This window comes from Leptodactylus fuscus, assembly GCF_031893055.1.
Source record: "Leptodactylus fuscus isolate aLepFus1 chromosome 10 unlocalized genomic scaffold, aLepFus1.hap2 SUPER_10_unloc_1, whole genome shotgun sequence".
Taxonomy (NCBI): domain Eukaryota; kingdom Metazoa; phylum Chordata; class Amphibia; order Anura; family Leptodactylidae; genus Leptodactylus; species Leptodactylus fuscus.
The window spans coordinates 823720-842371 of NW_027439814.1; the positions used below are offsets into that span (position 1 = coordinate 823720).

An 18652-nucleotide genomic window follows, 5' to 3' on the forward strand; every position below is an offset into this window, starting at 1 on the left:
CTACGGAAACGCCGGTGGCTTTACCGTAGATATAATTGTAAACAGAAAGTCTGCGGAGGAAAACTTCATGAACTTTCTGTTCAAAGCTCTGCAGGAAGAACAGCGATGCATTCACGCCCGTTGGGTCTTAGCCTAAGGGTGCATTCACATGGAGAAAAATGGAACCCATTGAAGTCAATGGGAGGCTTTTTTTCAGTGCTGAATCTGGCGCGGATTCCACACCCAATTCAGCGCCATTTTCCTCTGTGTAAATGTACCCTTAGAGTTTCCCATAGGAATAGTGGCATCAATAACATTGGGCATGAAGACTCTTGACACACAATTTTGTGCCGTTACACTTTTTTTTTTTTATGCAGATTGTGAGCCCCCTATAGGGATATATATATATAGGGATCACAATGTACGTTTTTTTTTTCCTATCAGTATGTCTTTGTAGAATGGAAGGAAATACACACAAACACAGGGAGAACATACAAACTCCCTGCAGATGTTGTTCCTGGTGGGGGATTCGAACCCAGGACTCCAGTGCTGCAAGGCTAACCACTGAGCCACCGTGTTGCCCCTTCTATTACATATTTTTGGTTGGTCAAGGTTCCGAAGCAAAATGATTGTGGCTCCTATTTATAAAGTGAGTGTACAGTATGCGGTGGCATTCTAGGAGGCTCCAAAGAATTCAGGAACTCCAATGGATACATTATGGCTTGCACACTCTCCATGACTGAATCAATGGACATGTATGTGGTTGCTAGACCAGGCAGCCCCATTGCGTATGTCGTATACGGTCATTTTCAGAAAATTCATCCTTTTGTTCAGATGTTTCCATATTCCTTTGCTTCAGTCTGCCTTATCCAGTTCTTGTGAAGACAACATTCCCCTTGCTCTGATGTCTCAGCTGCCTTAGGGCCTGTTCACACGGCGTAAACGCGCGTTTATTTTGGCAAAATACACGTGTAAAAATAAGACTCCCATTGACTTCAATGACATTTTTTTACACGTGTAAAAAAACATGTCAAAATACACGTCAAAATACTTGTCAAAATACACGTGTAAAATGTCATTAAAGTCAATGGGAGTCTTATTTTTACATGTGTATTTTGCCAAAATACACGCGTGTTTACTCCGTGTGAACGGGCCCTTACATTTAGCCCATCTCATCCATTTCTTTTCAAGCTGTGAGTCACTTTGTTTACTTTTCTCAGCTCTTTGACACAATTTTGCGCTCTTAGCTTTTGGATAAACTTGCCCAATAGATGGTCATTTTTTGGGTGGCATTTTAAAAACCAGTCCTTAGTATTCTGAGCCTTTAGTATTCACCTGACACTGATAAAAGATGCATACCTCCTAACCATCCCGATTTCCACAGGACATTCACGATTTGGGTGACGTGTCCCGTGGTCCCGGTTGGAGGGAGGTATGTCCCGATTTCAGATCTGCGTCCGGAGGATGATGACGTCACATCGCATCTACAACTGTGTGAGAGAGAGAGAGGCGTGGAGAGAGCGGCGGGGAAGTGAGGAGATGGTAAGTGTAATGTGTACACTGAGGTGGAACGTGAAACTGGAGGCAGATGAAGGAGAGGACGGCATGACAGGCTGAGATGTGGAGACATGAATCTGGGGGCAGAGATGGAGGGGACATGAATCTGGGGGCAGAGATGGAGAGGACATAAATCTGGGCGCAGAGATGGGGGACATGAATCTGGGGGCAGAGATGGAGAGGACATGAATCTGGGGGCAGAGATGGAGGGGACATGAATCTGGGGGTAGAGATGGAGGGGACATGAATCTGGGGGCAGAGATGGAGAGGACATGAATCTGGGGGCAGAGATGGAGGGGACATGAATCTGGGGGCAGAGATGTGGGGGCATGAATCTGGGGGCAGAGATGGAGGGGACATGAATCTGGAGGCAGAGATGTTGGGACATGAATCTGGGGGCAGAGATGTGGGGACATGAATCTGGGGGCAGAGATGTGAGGACATGAATCTGGGGGCAGAGATGTGGGGGCATGAATCTGGGGGCAGAGATGGAGAGGACATGAATCTGGGGGCAGAGATGGAGGGGACATGAATCTGGGGGTAGAGATGGAGAGGACATGAATCTGGGGGCAGAGATGGAGAGGACATGAATCTGGGGGCAGAGATGTGGGGGCATGAATCTGGGGGCAGAGATGGAGGGGACATGAATCTGGGGGCAGAGATGTGGGGGCATGAATCTGGGGACAGAGATGTGGGGACATGAATGGGGGCAGAGATGTGGGGGCATGAATCTGGGGGCAGAGATGGAGGGGACATGAATCTGGGGGCAGAGATGTGGGGACATGAATCTGGGGGCAGAGATGTGAGGACATGAATCTGGGGGCAGAGATGTGGGGGCATGAATCTGGGGGCAGAGATGGAGAGGACATGAATCTGGGGGCAGAGATGGAGGGGACATGAATCTGGGGGTAGAGATGGAGAGGACATGAATCTGGGGGCAGAGATGGAGGGGACATGAATCTGGGGGCAGAGATGTGGGGGCATGAATCTGGGGGCAGAGATGGAGGGGACATGAATCTGGGGGCAGAGATGTGAGGGCATGAATCTGGGGACAGAGATGTGGGGACATGAATGGGGGCAGAGATGTGGGGGCATGAATCTGGGGGCAGAGATGGAGGGGACATGAATCTGGGGGCAGAGATGGAGGGGACATGAATCTGGGGGTAGAGATGTGGGGACATGAATCTGGGGGCAGAGATGGAGGGGACATGAATCTGGGGGCAGAGATGTGGGGGCATGAATCTGGGGGCAGAGATGGAGGGGACATGAATCTGGGGGCAGAGATGGAGGGGACATGAATCTGGGGGTAGAGATGGAGAGGACATGAATCTGGGGGTAGAGATGTGGGGACATGAATCTGGGGGCAGAGATGGAGGGGACATGAATCTGGGGGCAGAGATGTGGGGGCATGAATCTGGGGGCAGAGATGGAGGGGACATGAATCTGGGGGCAGAGATGGAGGGGACATGAATCTGGGGCAGAGATGGAGGGGGGAACATGAATCTAGGGGTAGAGATGGAGGGGTCATAAATCTGGGGGTAGAGATGGAGAGGACATGAATCTGGAGGTAGAGATGGGGACATGAATCTGGGGGCAGAGATGGAGAGGACATGAATCTGGGGGCAGAGATGGAGGGGACATGAATCTGGGGGTAGAGATGGAGAGGACATGAATCTGGGGGCAGAGATGGAGAGGACATGAATCTGGGGGCAGAGATGTGGGGGCATGAATCTGGGGGCAGAGATGGAGGGGACATGAATCTGGGGGCAGAGATGTGGGGGCATGAATCTGGGGACAGAGATGTGGGGACATGAATGGGGGCAGAGATGTGGGGGCATGAATCTGGGGGCAGAGATGGAGGGGACATGAATCTGGGGGCAGAGATGTGGGGACATGAATCTGGGGGCAGAGATGTGAGGACATGAATCTGGGGGCAGAGATGTGGGGGCATGAATCTGGGGGCAGAGATGGAGAGGACATGAATCTGGGGGCAGAGATGGAGGGGACATGAATCTGGGGGTAGAGATGGAGAGGACATGAATCTGGGGGCAGAGATGGAGGGGACATGAATCTGGGGGCAGAGATGTGGGGGCATGAATCTGGGGGCAGAGATGGAGGGGACATGAATCTGGGGGCAGAGATGTGAGGGCATGAATCTGGGGACAGAGATGTGGGGACATGAATGGGGGCAGAGATGTGGGGGCATGAATCTGGGGGCAGAGATGGAGGGGACATGAATCTGGGGGCAGAGATGGAGGGGACATGAATCTGGGGGTAGAGATGTGGGGACATGAATCTGGGGGCAGAGATGGAGGGGACATGAATCTGGGGGCAGAGATGTGGGGGCATGAATCTGGGGGCAGAGATGGAGGGGACATGAATCTGGGGGCAGAGATGGAGGGGACATGAATCTGGGGGTAGAGATGGAGAGGACATGAATCTGGGGGTAGAGATGTGGGGGCATGAATCTGGGGGCAGAGATGGAGGGGACATGAATCTGGGGGCAGAGATGGAGGGGACATGAATCTGGGGCAGAGATGGAGGGGGGAACATGAATCTAGGGGTAGAGATGGAGGGGTCATAAATCTGGGGGTAGAGATGGAGAGGACATGAATCTGGAGGTAGAGATGGGGACATGAATCTGGGGGCAGAGATGGAGAGGACATGAATCTGGGGGCAGAGATGGAGGGGACATGAATCTGGGGGCAGAGATGGGGGCACATTTTGTCTCTCTTTCGGTTCTTCAAAAGTTGGGCGGTATGGAGATGTAATAGGATGAATAGTAATACAGAGCAGCCCTCACAGTATTATTATGACCTGAAGGAGTCGCCTCACAGGCCCAGAGCAACCAATCAGAGCTCAGCTTTCACTTTACCTCAGCAGCCTCAGTGATGAAAGCTCCTGTATAGTACGGATTTCACATTTCCCCATTATATGTATAGGGCCTAACTTCAGGGGCCCAAATCTCATGATGGGGGGACTCTAGAAAGATGTAACGTGCGCAGTATTCTGCTCCTGTGCGTGGAGAGGGGACCTGCCAAATTTAGCCAAATCGGGCGAGAACTGTGGATTTGTATAGAGCGGATACTACAGGATTTGAGTTTTATATATAGATTACAAACAGAGGGAACGGTTCCAAGTGTTTCTTTCTGTTCATGTTGATGACTATGGCTGACAGCCAAGGAAAACCCAGAAGTCATTATGTCAGAAAATTAGAATATTATATAAGACCAACTGTAAAAAAAATATTTAACACAGAAATGTTGGCTAAATGAAAAGTCAGTCTAGTACATGCCGTCAGTACTAGGTGGGGGCTCCATGAATGACGGCATCAATGTGGCATGGGCGATCAGCCTGTGGCTCTGCAGAGGTGTCATGGAGGCCCAGGTTGTATGATAGCAGCTTCAGCTCGTCTGCATTGTTGGGTCTGGGGTCTCTCATCTTCCTCTTGACAATAACCCATAGATTTAGGCGAGTTTGCTGGCCAATCAGACACAGTGATACTGCAGTTATTAAACCAGGTCTTGGTACTTTTGTCAGTGTGCACAGGGTCCAAGTCCTGTTGGAAAGTGAAATTTCCATCTCCAAAAAGCTTATGGGCAGAGGGAAGCCTGAAGTGATCTAGGATTCCCTGGTAGACGCTGCGCTGACTTTGGTCTTGATAAAACCCAGCAGACCTACACCAGCAGATGACATGGCGCCCCAAACCATCACTGGTTGTGGAACCTTCCCACTAGACCTCCAGCAGCTCGGAGTGTGTACAGCGGCCTCTGCGCTCTTCTCCAGACTCTGGGACCAAACAAAGGAAATGCAAAATTGACTTTCATCTGAAAACACCTTCGATCCCTGAGCAACACTCCAGAACTTTCTGATAATATTCTAATTGATTGAGATGCCCCTAGTAAGTGATGTGATTGTCACAACCTGAATATTTGTTAATTGTGTGTTTTTTCTGATGGGGTTTGGAGGGGGATTTGATCCGGTGTTCTGGAGTCTTCTGGTAGTTTCCTTGCCATTAGTCCATTCTGTTGGTGCATTTGGTGTTGGCCTTTAGAATATACTTGAGGTTCTCTGGAGCAAACCTCAGGTGTTGGTCGTTGTCATCATCCTATGGGACTATCCTGGGGCCTTTATTAGGAGGAGGGCTGGCTTCACTAGTTGCCGGTTTTCGTTGTATCCTATATAGAGTTTGTGGCTCAGGGAGGAGGAGTGTTGGTGGAAACTATAGCTGACTTGGAAGTGGTGTGAGTGTTGCCTTGTGTGTGAGTTTGGTTTGTCCCTCCACACTTCTACTCTGCCCTGTCCTTCAGTTCTGATTGCCTGGCACTTTCTGGTTATTTATGAGGTTTGGGTTCCAGTTTGTTTTACCCCAGTCCCGTGTTAACCCTTTCCTCACCTCTCCACTGTCCCTCTCCTCATTCTCTTGTTGTGTATTGTGTTGTGCTGCGTGTCTGTTGTCCAGCACTTCCCATACTGTTTGTTTTGTCTGCAGCTGCACCTTGGTTTCTGAAGGGATGACCACCTTAGTATCCCCAGTCCCTAACTCTCTTGTAGCTCTTGCCCTATCTGTCTGCTAGGCCTTTGTGTTAGAGAGTCAGGAGTTGTCGGGGCCAAGGGTAGCTTGGGAACATCTGACCACCACCCGCAGGCAGGGCCTAGCTAGCCGCCGTAGCGTCAGGGAAAGTTTCCCTCCCCTGTTCCCTTAGCGGTGCAGTCTGCAGTCCAGATTCTGCATCCGGGCATTGACACGAACGTAACAGTGATAGAGGGGAAAGGGGGCTGAGTCAGTAGTGGGCGTGATGGTTTAGCTAGGGAGACAGAGAGGGGGTGTAATGAAGTGAGAAAGGGGGGAGGGGCAATGAGAGGCAGGTAGTGTGGAAGGTACACCATGTAAACAAATGCAGAGGATCCCAAAAGCTCCCACAGACACCCGGAAATCACTCAAAACACTGCTAAAGGTATATGGGTGTACTTATTAACCCATTAAAAGACTTAAAAAAAAATCTTTAGCCCGGAAAACCCGTTTGAATAAAAAGAGGGTTTTTTTTTCTTTTTTTTTTAGATTAGCACAGGCTCTTTTCTGGCAGTCTTTGAGGAATGCCCCTCCTGACAGTAGAGTCCATAGTGCCATACTGTGAGGGGGCGTTCCTTACTGCTGAGCCATGACGCTCTCCCGTTTGGCCACAGGAAAATGGCCGACGTACATGCACAATCAGTGCTTTGTAACGAAGAGAAAAGGAGCGCGCAAGAAGAAGGCAGAGAAGAAGAAGACAGAAGCCATCGCTGGAGAGTATTCAAGCAGCACTGGGGACACCCCTAGTGCTGTGAGAAAACTCATTTACATAAGGAAAAAAGAAGATATTTCTAAGGAACAGCCGTGCGGATACGAATAGTAAAGGTAAGAGAAGTATAGGCTTTCTTGGCTAGTCCTACGTGTATTTAGTATAAAAACGCATTCTAGTGATAGAATCCCTATAAAGGACAATTAAAAGACGATACTATAAAGCAGAGATGTGGTAGACAATGTTTGTTCATGTATTTTTGTGATATGACTGTGTGATAAGCAGAGCAGTTCACATTTTGAATATTGGAAATTTAAAAAAAAATCACATGACATTTCCTATTTTCCGTATAATGATTCTTAGTGTCTCCACCCGTCTCATACTGCTTGATGGACATGAAATAGTGTGGAGCCCTGGCCACAGTACGAGATCAGGGTGGTAGCCACATGTAATAGCATCCTTCCCAACTTTTAAAGAACCGAAAGAGGGACAAAATATGCCCCGCCCACTTTTGTGTTGACTCCGCCCATTCTCATTCATTTTTCATGTGCCTGCACACAGTATAATCCAACTACAGTCACCCGTAAATTATATGTCCCCCCTCTATCTCTCCCCAGTTTCATATACACCCTTCATCTGCCACCAGTTTCATGTCCCCCTTCCATCTCTGCCCCCAGATCCATGTCCCCTCCATCTCTGCCCCCAGATTCATGTCCCCTCCATCTCTGCCCCCAGATTCATGTCCCCTCCATCTCTGCCCCCAGATTCATGTCCCCCCTCCATCTCTGCCCCCAGATTCATGTCCCCCCTCCATCTCTGCCCCCAGATTCATGTCCCCCCTCCATCTCTGCCCCCAGATTCATGTCCCCCCTCCATCTCTGCCCCCAGATTCATGTCCCCCTTCCATCTCTGCCCCCAGATTCATGTCCCCTCCATCTCTGCCCCCAGATTCATGTCCCCTCCATCTCTGCCCCCAGATTCATGTCCCCTCCATCTCTGCCCCCAGATTCATGTCCCCCCTCCATCTCTGCCCCCAGATTCATGTCCCCCCTCCATCTCTGCCCCCAGATTCATGTCCCCCCTCCATCTCTGCCCCCAGATTCATGTCCCCCCTCCATCTCTGCCCCCAGATTCATGTCCCCACATCTCTGCCCCCAGATTCATGCCCCCCATCTCTGCCCCCAGATTCATGTCCCCCATCTCTACACCCACATTCATGTCCCCCATCTCTGCCCCCACATTCATGTCCCCACATCTCTGCCCCCACATTCATGCCCCCCCTCCATCTCTGCCCCCAGATTCATGTCCCCCCTCCATCTCTGCCCCCAGATTCATGCCCCCCCTCCATCTCTGCCCCCAGATTCATGTCCCCTCCATCTCTGCCCCCAGATTCATGTCCCCTCCATCTCTGCCCCCAGATTCATGTCCCCTCCATCTCTGCCCCCAGATTCATGTCTCCCCATCTCTGCCCCCAGATTCATATCCCCCATCTCTGCCCCCCAGATTCATGTCTCCACATCTCTGCCCCCAGATTCATGTCCGTCCATCTCTGCCCCCAGATTCATGTCCTCTCCATCTCTGCCCCCAGATTCATGTCCCCTTCATCTCTGCCCCCAGATTCATGTCCCCTTCATCTCTGCCCCCAGATTCATGTCCTCTCCATCTCTGCCCCCAGTGTCATGCCGTCCTCTCCTTCATCTGCCCCCAGTTTCACGTTCCACCTCAGTGTACACATTACTTACCTTCTCCTCGCTCTCCCGCTGCTCTCTCCGCGCCTCTCTCTCTCTCTCGCACACAGTTGTAGACGCGATGTGACGTCATCACATCACGTCTACACAGCCAGTAGCCGGCGTGCAGCGGCGAAGCAAGGAGCTGAACTGTGACAGCTCTTTGCTTTAGCCGCGTATGTGTTCAAATCTGGACATGCCTCCCTCCAACCAGGACCGCGGGACACGTCACCGGAATCGTGAATGTCCCGTGGAAATCGGGACGGTTGGGAGGTATGGTAATGGCTGCACTATGGTTACTAGTGTGCCCCCACCAACTAGTAGTGTGAAACCCCTTTAATGTTGTTTGCATAAGGTGCCAATAAGGTGAAGCACCAGGACATGCCACATAGGAGCTTGTGGAAACCCCAGGAACCCGCACACACCCTCAGTAGTAGCTAGTGGAGAGAAGAATTCACAAACGAGTGAATTGCCTTCTCTTCTGTCCCAATAACCACAACATAATCGCCATATCTAGACCTGCAGTTCCGAAATCCGACAGTAGATGGCGGCAGAGCACAACGCTGCACTGTTCTAGAGGAGCCCAGTGATAAAAAGCGGAAGTGATGTGGAACGCACAGTGTCTGATAGCTGGAACGCAAACACGGAAGTGACTGGAGTCACACCGGAAATGGTTGCTGGAGGGGCTGTGTTTACAAGAAATGGCCTCCTTGTGAGGTGAGTGCTGTCATGTGCAGTCACCGCTGAGGTCTGAGAGGACTCTTATGCCTCAGGGGTGTTAATACATAATGCATAGACTTGTTATAGCAGGTACAGGCAGAGACATGACAGATACAGAGAGGACATGGCTACAAATAGTCACTGTGGGTACAGACATTGGGGAGATCAAGATGGAAGCAAGGTAACAGTGGAGCGGACCACGACTTGCATTTAGTGAGATGTGAGGTGATATCTGATTGGTCGCCTTGGGATACGGCTCCAATTGCCTTTCACATTGGTTTTGATAAATTAGCGCCATATCCGCATATGTGGGCTGGATCTAGATACAATGTTACATGTGGACTGGTTTATCACCGGGGTGTTACCTTCTATAACTTAAATAATAATAAAAAATCCTGGAATACCCCTTTAAGGTTAAAGGGTTTCCAGGCCTGTTACGGCTGGGGGGGGGGGGGGGGATCAAAAGAGCCAAACCGCTGTTTCACCTCATTAAAATATGAATAAAGAGGGATGAAAGCAATAGACTAGTATAGCAGAACTAAAAAGGTGGGAAGTCGAAGATGGAAATATGCCTTTCGTGAGACGGGGTTATATGATGAGGGGGTTGGCTGAGGACAAACATTTGGTGTATGTGCTGGACCTTTAAGAGTAGGGAAGGAGCCGTGTATGTGCCTTATAGGAGCAGTGGGGAGAAGAGGCAGTGCTGGGTGGCAACTAAATGATCTGATGACAATGGCCGCCAGGCACATGCCGCCAGCGTTACGCTGTGTCCAGCACCAATGGTCACACATGCTCAGTAGCTCACTTCCACCTCCCGGATTCTCTTTTATATTTCCCTATGTAGTTCCAGATGCTTTCTCTACTGAGCCAAGCACCGGAGACTTGCTCTCGCCACCATTGTAGCCATGCACTAAATGATTCACCAGGAACATCCTCCTCACAGTCTCTCTTTCTTGCTTGAAGGATCTTCAATTGGTCTTACAATGCTCTTAAATGTAAAGAAGCTTCTCTTAAGACCACCATCCTTTAGGCTGAGATTCTCTGCAACACACAACCCAGCTGCTTTTCTTCCTCTACTTTGCCAAGATTGGTGTTGTCCTTTAGATATAACAGTACAACACCGATGATCTGACACTTTGATACAAGGTAAAGTAGTCAGTGTACAGCTTGTATAACAGGGTACCATCAAATTCACTCAACACACAAAGGTGAGGACACCCCTACGTAAAAATAACTAAATGTTAAGTGTCACAAGGTGTCAGGTGTGAATGCAGAACAGACATCTTAAATTTGGTGCTATCGCTCTCATATCGATCACTGGAGATTCTACATGGCACCTAATGTCAAAGAAATGTCCGAGGATATGAAAAAAAAGAATTGTTGGTCGGCATAAAGATGGCCTAAACTATAAGAAGACTGCCAAGATCCTGAATACTGAGCTGTAGCACGATGGCCAAGACCTTACAGGGGTTTAACAAGACAAGTTCGACCAGGCCATTATGTGTCACCAACATAAAAATAACTCATGAGAATAAATAAAAAATGGTGGAACTTGCCAATCTCATCCAAAAACGTTATTTGTATGTTCCTGCACTCTGCAAATAAAGTTTGTGGAGAAGATTGGTTGAGTTGAGTAAAGTATGCGAAAGTAATAATAACACAATAATAAATTCCTATGTATTGTGGCATAATGGTGCAAAGTTGTTTTTTTTTTTTTTTTTTAATAACCCAGAGGTTTTTTCCTCTGTTATGGCTCTTAGAAACGCAAAACACCTGAAAATGTGTCTGGTCATAAATCAGGGAAAATGACCCCTGCATGATGTGGTTGAAGGGGTTATCTTGGGACTTTAATTTAATTTAGTACCTCCGGGTGTGTGTTCAATTCGGGCATAGTTCCATCTCTAGGTCACGTATTCATAACTGGGGACACATCCAGCCCAGAATCGACAGGTTCAGAATGAAAAGAAACCCAGAAGTAAGTTAATAGTCCCTGGACAACCCCTTTAAGAATGTCCTGATGAATATGATTAATGCATTGTGATTTATTTATAGGAGTGTACACCATTTTAGTCATTTTTTTTTTAAATTTGAAATCAACTTTGTGTGTTTCCTTCACCAGTTATCAGATTCCCAAAATGCCCCTGGGAAGATTTAGATGACTGCATCTATGTCACTGTAACGGAAAACTAAAGATAACTGAACAATAGTGGGCCAGTAGAAACATAGTGAACAGTATCATGGAGAACATGACTGAAACTATTCCATTTGGAGAAGTAACTCATGTGAAGGACACACCACCGCCTAAAGAATCCCAAACTAGTTCAATTCATATTAAGGCAGAACCCGTCTCCTATGATGGAGGAGACCTCTCAGACTCTGAGGATGGCTTCTTCCCAGATCATGTACCGTATACACCTGTCCATATAAAGGAGGAACCAATCTCATGTGATGAAGGAGATTTCAAAGACTTCACAGAACATTTAAAGTCTCCTATGAAAGAGCAAGTCTTGTGCGATGGAGGACGCTCCACCAACGCCAGCATGCCTACTCCCACAGCACATATACATTATCCATTTCACCATATTAAGGAAGAACCAGTCTTATGCAATGGAGAAAATCTCACCGGTCACTACATTTATACAACCACGGATCACAGCCAACAATGCCCGTCTACTCATATCAAGAAAGATGGACATTCTGGGCCGAAGATCAACTTTGACACCCATCAGAAAATCTACAATCAGAAGTCATTTTCTTGTTACGAGTGCGGGAAGGGTTTTACCCGTAGGACCCACTATATCACCCATCAGAGAATTCACACAGGAGAAAAGCCATTCTCATGTTGTGACTGTGGGAAAAGCTTTTCCCAGAGATCCTACTTTGTTTCCCATCAGAGAATACATACGGGGGAGCGACCCTTCTGTTGCTTTAAGTGCGGTAAAAGTTTTCGAATAAAGAGTAGCCTGAACAAGCATTTGAGGACTCACAAATTCGACAACCCATACACTTGTCCTCTGTGTAGAAAAACCTTCATCCATAAGGGCCATTTTGTAGCCCATCAGAGGATTCACACGGAGGAGAAGAGATTCTCCTGTTCTTACTGTGCAAAGGCCTTCATTCATCATGGACATTTTGTCGCTCACCAAAGAAGCCACACGGAAGAAAAGAGGTTTTCGTGCTCTTACTGCAACAAGTCTTTTATCCATCACGGGCATTTCGTGGCTCACCAAAGAGTCCACACTGGTGAAAAGCCGTTTCCATGTTCTGAATGTGGAGCCTGTTTTAGTACTCACCATAATCTGGTGGTACATCAGAGACTACACTCTACTCCCGCCATTAGCTTTTTCTGATATTTCGAGAAAAGTGCGCATCGTATCTTCACTGTGAATCTGTATGTAATAAATAGTGAACATGTCCGTGTTAAAAATGTGGTTGATGAACGAATTTATCTGAAATATCCACTCCAACCTAGAAAAAAATTATAATCCATCCCATTACGCATTAGGACATTGCTTGGTTATAGTTGGATCCCTTTATATGAACCCTCTAAATCTTAGCTTTTTGAGACATGGGGACATGATAGGTTTGGTTTTCACACTGCTGTAGATGTTCTTGTGTCATGGAAAAAACATTATATAACACATCCACCTGCAAAGCCTCTGCCGAGGTGCCAATTCACATACTGAACCACCCAATTTTCTTGGGACTGGCCGACTATCTTGTGTGTGTACAGACCTCGCAACTCTTTGGTGAAAGAATGATCACGCAAGTTGAATTTCAGCATGCCTGACCTTATGCCTCCATGGGAGACAGGACAGCAGCAGCGGCTTACTCTGCCGCACCTCCATCGACAACATTTGTACGTTCAGCTGAGTCAAGCATTCCTGATGTATGTGTATTGCTCGGGAGGAATAGTGCCGGCTGACAAGTCATTGCTTGGTGGAACTGTCAAGATTTAGGTCCTTATGCTACCTAAAACATACCACTATTCTAAATGGCAGAAGGCAGGTAGGGGCTCCATTATAGATTTCACATTGAGGCCCTAGAGCTTCAAGTTACACCTCCGATAGTAACAGCAGGGGGGCATATAACTTTTAGCCTAGGGCTATATGGCAACTTTAGTTGTGACTACCGTCATGAGTCTCCACCAATGTCAGTGAATGAAGTGTCCTTGCAACCTGAAGACACAGTTGCAGCAGTCTTGGGGTCACAATGCGACTCCATTCACTTACATTAGTGAAAAAGTCATGGCCAAAGACCCTATGTAGCCCTATCCTTAATGCCAAATATTTCATTTTTTTTTTTTTTTTTTTTTTTACCAGTGTTTGCATTGTGATTGAGAAGATTGAATAAGGTTGTGGTCCCCATTGTTGGAGTGCATGCCATTGTAGATACTTATGGAATGGAAATCACACTTGCCCTTGCATTTAGGGTGAACTGTAGTCATCGTGGAACCTTTTGAATAATGTGTGTGATCGTGAATGGAGGACTTGGGCTGGTCTTGACCTGGTTAATTGTAAAAGTATATGTACCACACAGTGGTACTCGGAGGAACAAACTGTGCCCAAAAGAGGCCTAAAAGGGTTAAACAGGCTGCACCAGTGTGTGGGTGATGATATTGTTTTGCATGTATACGCCTCATATTGTATGTCTTTGGTTAACTATATAGGCTCTGTATATTTTATATTAAATCATAAAACCTGAATAGATTCTGTGCATCAAATATTTTATTGTGTTAAATGGTTTATCCACAGTATACGGGATATGTTACATATTGGAGGAGGCCAGAGCGCACTATTTTGGCGGTGATTGTTGATCTGTTTAGAGGGTATGCAAGGGACCGTTATTCATGTGCTCATGGGGTCCCAACAGTCGCCCCTGCAACAACACAGGATAGGGGATAAATTTCATGGACCTATTGCCTTCAGTGTGTGAATCGGAGTCATGAAAATCTGAAACTTGGTTCCAAATGTCAGATAGGATGCTGTCTATGGACTGGTATAAGATTTACATCTTTGCATTTGTTCTACTGTACCATGTTCTTAAAGGGGTTGTCCAAGAACTGGAGCAACCTTTGTGGATGCCAGAAGCATATTCACCTGTCCGCTGTGCTCCATTGTCTGCTGCCGTTTTCTGTTCAGTCTTGTGCTGGTATTGGTAAGGAACTGGTGATGTATGAGAGAGACAGCGGTACAAGACTGAACAGACAGTAGAGTGCGGTAGAGAGATGAGACACCTCCCCGGCCTCCTCAAGGGCTGTTCCAATTCTTGGACAACCCCTTTAAGAATTGGTTGAATCTAGTAATCACGCTATATTATGGAGTTAATATTTAAGTTATTCCTTAACCCCTTGCCGACCACCCATTGACTTTATACATCCAGGCGGTCGGCATTTAACTCTGCTGGGTGCCAGCAGCGCTCCCCAAAGAGACGGCAGGAATGTTTTATTGCTAGAGATGAGCGAACAGTAAAATATTCGATGTTCGTTATTCGTTCCGAATAGCATCTCAATATTCGACTTTTCGAACAAATATCGAACCCCATTATAGTGTATGGGAGAAAATGCTTCGTTTCAGGGGATCCCACCATTCGACTCAGGAGGGTCACCAAGTCCACTATCACACCCAGGAAATGATGCCAACACCTCTGGAATGCAACTGGGACAGCAGGGGGAGCATGTCTGGGGGCATCTAACACACCCAAGTCACAGTTTTACCCCACCTTCACAGCCTATCAACTACACACACTCAAAAAAACCACTATGAAAGTGGTAAAATACCTGGAAACCTTTCTTCTCCAATTGTATGGACAGAAACCCAAATTTTAACCCCTTAGCGACCCTTGACGTAACTGTACGTTATGGGTCGCATGGGGATGTATGGAGCGAGCTCACACGCTGAGCTCGCTCCATACACGGCAGATGCCGGCTGTATCATACAGCCAGGACCTGCCACTAACAGCAGCGGTCGGTGCCCGAGCCGATCGCTGCTGTTAACCCTTTACACACTGCGGTCAAACGTGACCGCAGTGTGTAAACGGCGCCGGCGGCACGGGCGCCGCCATGTTTTGCCGATCGCCGCCCTCCTAAACGTCACATGAGGGCGGTGATTGGTTGCTATGACAGCCGGAAGCCTATTGAAGGCTTCCAGGCTTGTCTCTGCACTAGATCTATTAGACGATGCCAGAGGCAGCCTCTAATAGAAGTGCTGCGATTTTCCTATTCACTGCAATACTGTAGTATTGCAGTGAATAGTATGAGCGATCAGACCCCCTAGGTTTCAAGGTACCTAAGGGGTCTGATCATAAATGTAACAGAAGAAAAAAAAAGTTTTTAAAAGTATTAAAAAAATAAAAAATATATAAAAGTTCAAATCACCCCCCTTTCCCTAGATTAGCTATAAAAGTAATTAAAGAACATTAAACATAAACATATTAGGTATCCCCGCGCTCCAAAATGCCCGAACTATTAGAATATTAAAACATCCCGTACTGCGAACGGCGTAGCGGCAAAAAAAAATAAAAACAGCCAAAAAGCGTTTTTTTCAACACTTTACCTCCTATAAAAAATTGAATAAAAAGTGATCAAACCATTGGATCTTTCCCCAAATGGTATCAATAGAAACGTCATCTTGTCTCACATAAAAAGACACCACAACCAGCTCCATACATGGAAATATGAAAAAGTTACAGGTGTTAGAACATGATGACACAAATTTTTTTTTCTATTTTGCAAAGTTTATCATTTTTTTAAAAGTATCGAAACATTTCAAATACTATATAAATTTGGTATCACCGCGTTCGTACTGACACATAGAACACAGGTAACATGTCATTTGTACCAAACAGTGAACGCTGTAAAAATTAAACCCATAAGAAAATGGAGCAAATGCATTTTTTCTCCAATTGCACCTCATTCTGAATTTTTTTCCAGCTTCCCAGTACATTGCACAGCATATTGAATGATGCCATTACAAAGTACAATTTGTCCTGCAAACAATAAGCCATCATGTGACTCTGTGAACTTGTAACCCCCTCACAGGAGTTCCTAATGGTTATTTGGCCATAGAAGTGCCTTACATGTTATGATATGTATATGTTGCCATGTTTATTCTGTATTCATTTGTGTAATGTTGTTAAGCTATTGTTCTCGGGTTTCACTTGTCCTAGTGAGCTGTGGTCTCCATAGCAACACACACTATAGTGAGTGGATCTGTAGCTGGAACAGGAAATAGTCATAGCAGGGAGAGGAAGTAGTATTCTGTAAGAGCCAGGGAAGGAGAAGCAAGGAGAAGTGTGGCAGTGGCCATCTTGTGTTTCAGACACTGTGTTGTGAGGATTGCCATAGCAGTAGCAGGACAGAGAAGCTGTGACAGCGCCCCCATCACTATCAGTAAGAGGACAGGATTATATCAGGCTAAGCAGAGCTATAACCCTGGCAGCCTGCACCGACCTCTACAAGGTAACTGAGCCCCTGCAGTAAGCCAGAATCTGGATCTGCAGACATCTTAGACTCTCTGCTAATACATGGGAAGGTGTCGTCCAGCTACAAGCCACTGTGCCACAGCTCACTGCTACCGGACAAGTGACCAGCAGATGCCTGTTACAATAAAGCAGTGAGCACTTCTACTGATCCTGGCCTGGACATTGCCTTCCCTGTAGCTAAGCCCTGGGCAAATGCTCTTTGTTGGAGTAGAGCACTGGCACCCACATCACCATCTTAGCCCAGGGACCAGCGGGTGTCTCAATACTCCAACTGGCGTCACATCTAACTGACTCTGCCTATTTCCCTGTGCACCTCTCCTGGGAGTTCTGGTGCCTATAAGGTCACCGTGACAGTCCAGCCTCCTGCACAGTTCTCCCGGGGTGGTCGCAGTTGGCGTCACGAACAGGATTCCTGTGCCATTGAAAAAGAAGGGAGGCACTTGAGCTGCTGGCAGGAAAAAGGATCTGTGACTGCGACACTGTGCAATATCGCCATCTTGGCCCTGCATCGCAAGCTATACCTGAATCTACAGCACAGGCAAAAGCAGGTGAGCCACGTACTGCCAGTATGTTTAGGAACAAAGTAAAAAGGGATTTTGTCAGTTTTAAACACCAAGGGTCCAGTAGTGAGGATGAGGAAGAAGGGTGTAGTGTTTCAACCCCCACAGCTGCAGTAATGCCAATCACAATGCCTTATTACCCAGGCGTGCCATGGCTGCCACTCTATGTAGGCGAGCCAAATACCCTAAAGGACTTTAAAGAAAAGATGCAAGCAACTTTCAAAGTTTATCCCCTCACTGCTGAGCAGAAGGTTGCTATGTTAATGGGTCAGATGGGAGGAGCAGCCCTCCGTGAAGTTAAGTCCTGGGATGTTAAGGAGAAACAAACTGTTAAGCAAATATTTGATAAACTGCGCGCCATATTTGAAACTAAGACTCTGTCAGAACTAAAAGCTCGGTTCTTTAGCCGCAAGCAAAACGCAGGTGAAAGTCTTAGAGACTATGCTCTGAGCTTGGATGAAGCTCTCCGCCAGGTTGCACAACTAGATCCTCACGAGCTTCACAATTATGATTGCACGCTGAAGGAGCAATTCATTGAGGGTGCTACACCTGATGCAGTTAAAATGCAACTACGTATGCTTAACTCTCAAGACCCCGACCGACCCTTCAACCTATTTAAAGAGACAGCCATCCAAATCCTTAAAGTGGACACAATGCCAGAGGAGCAGCATAATGTGCCCTCAGCTTCTACAGCACCTCCGCCCTGTGTAATCCAACAACCCATTGCTCAGTGCGCACAGATCCAACCTTCTGACTCCAACATTGAACTCCAAGGACAAATCGCTGAACTTTCAAAGAATCTAATTAAGCTTTGCAAAAAAGTGGATGACCTTCAGCTGACACCACCGAGGTCTCCCTCATCCCGGCACTGGCAGCGACCTTCGCCACGTCAGTATTCACGCAGACCGTTATTCCGACCCGGTCGCAGGGTCACGGACCAGTTTGATTCATCCGGAAGGCCCATTTGTCGAAGTTGTCATTTACCAGGACTCGTTGAACGAGAATGCCAGTCTTTAAACTAGGCCGTCCTGGGGCAGAGGACCTACCCTCAGGAGACAACCACCACCATGGTCCACTATCACCTGAATGGGGCCGACGTTTCATTGGAGACCGTCCTATCCTTTCCATCAATATGAACAACATCCCACTGACTGCTCTCTTGGATACGGGATCACAGATGACTACCATGCTCCTTGCCCAGTTTGAAAAATATTGGTCTCGAGATCAGCTACAACCATGCAATCCTCATGAGCAGGTGACTCTAATTGCCAGCAATGGACAAGAACTTAAACAGGTAGGATACTTCCTAGCCACCCTTAAGATTGGCAAAACCGAACTGAAGGAT

At 47.3% G+C, this 18652-nt stretch overlaps 1 protein-coding gene across 2 annotated transcripts; it reads left to right on the forward strand.

Moving 5' to 3' along the window:
* The first annotated feature begins 9198 nt into the window (after positions 1-9198).
* On the forward strand, positions 9199-13893 carry LOC142186405 (uncharacterized). Of its 2 annotated transcripts, XM_075261257.1 has the most exons (3): positions 9233-9262; positions 11171-11240; positions 11385-13893. In XM_075261257.1, exon 3 carries the CDS (start codon positions 11503-11505, stop codon positions 12613-12615), a length of 1113 nt encoding a protein of 370 aa, XP_075117358.1. In that variant the 5' UTR covers positions 9233-9262; positions 11171-11240; positions 11385-11502; the 3' UTR covers positions 12616-13893. The 2 variants fall into 2 exon arrangements, with proteins under 2 accessions (XP_075117357.1, XP_075117358.1); XM_075261256.1 differs by lacking the exon at positions 11171-11240 and having other exon boundaries at positions 9199-9262.
* Positions 13894-18652: the final 4759 nt, after the last annotated feature.

Bases quoted from the DNA above. Each gene is read 5' to 3' on its own strand.
- LOC142186405 (XM_075261256.1), top strand. From the start codon at position 11,503: ATGGAGAACATGACTGAAACTATTCCATTTGGAGAAGTAACTCATGTG.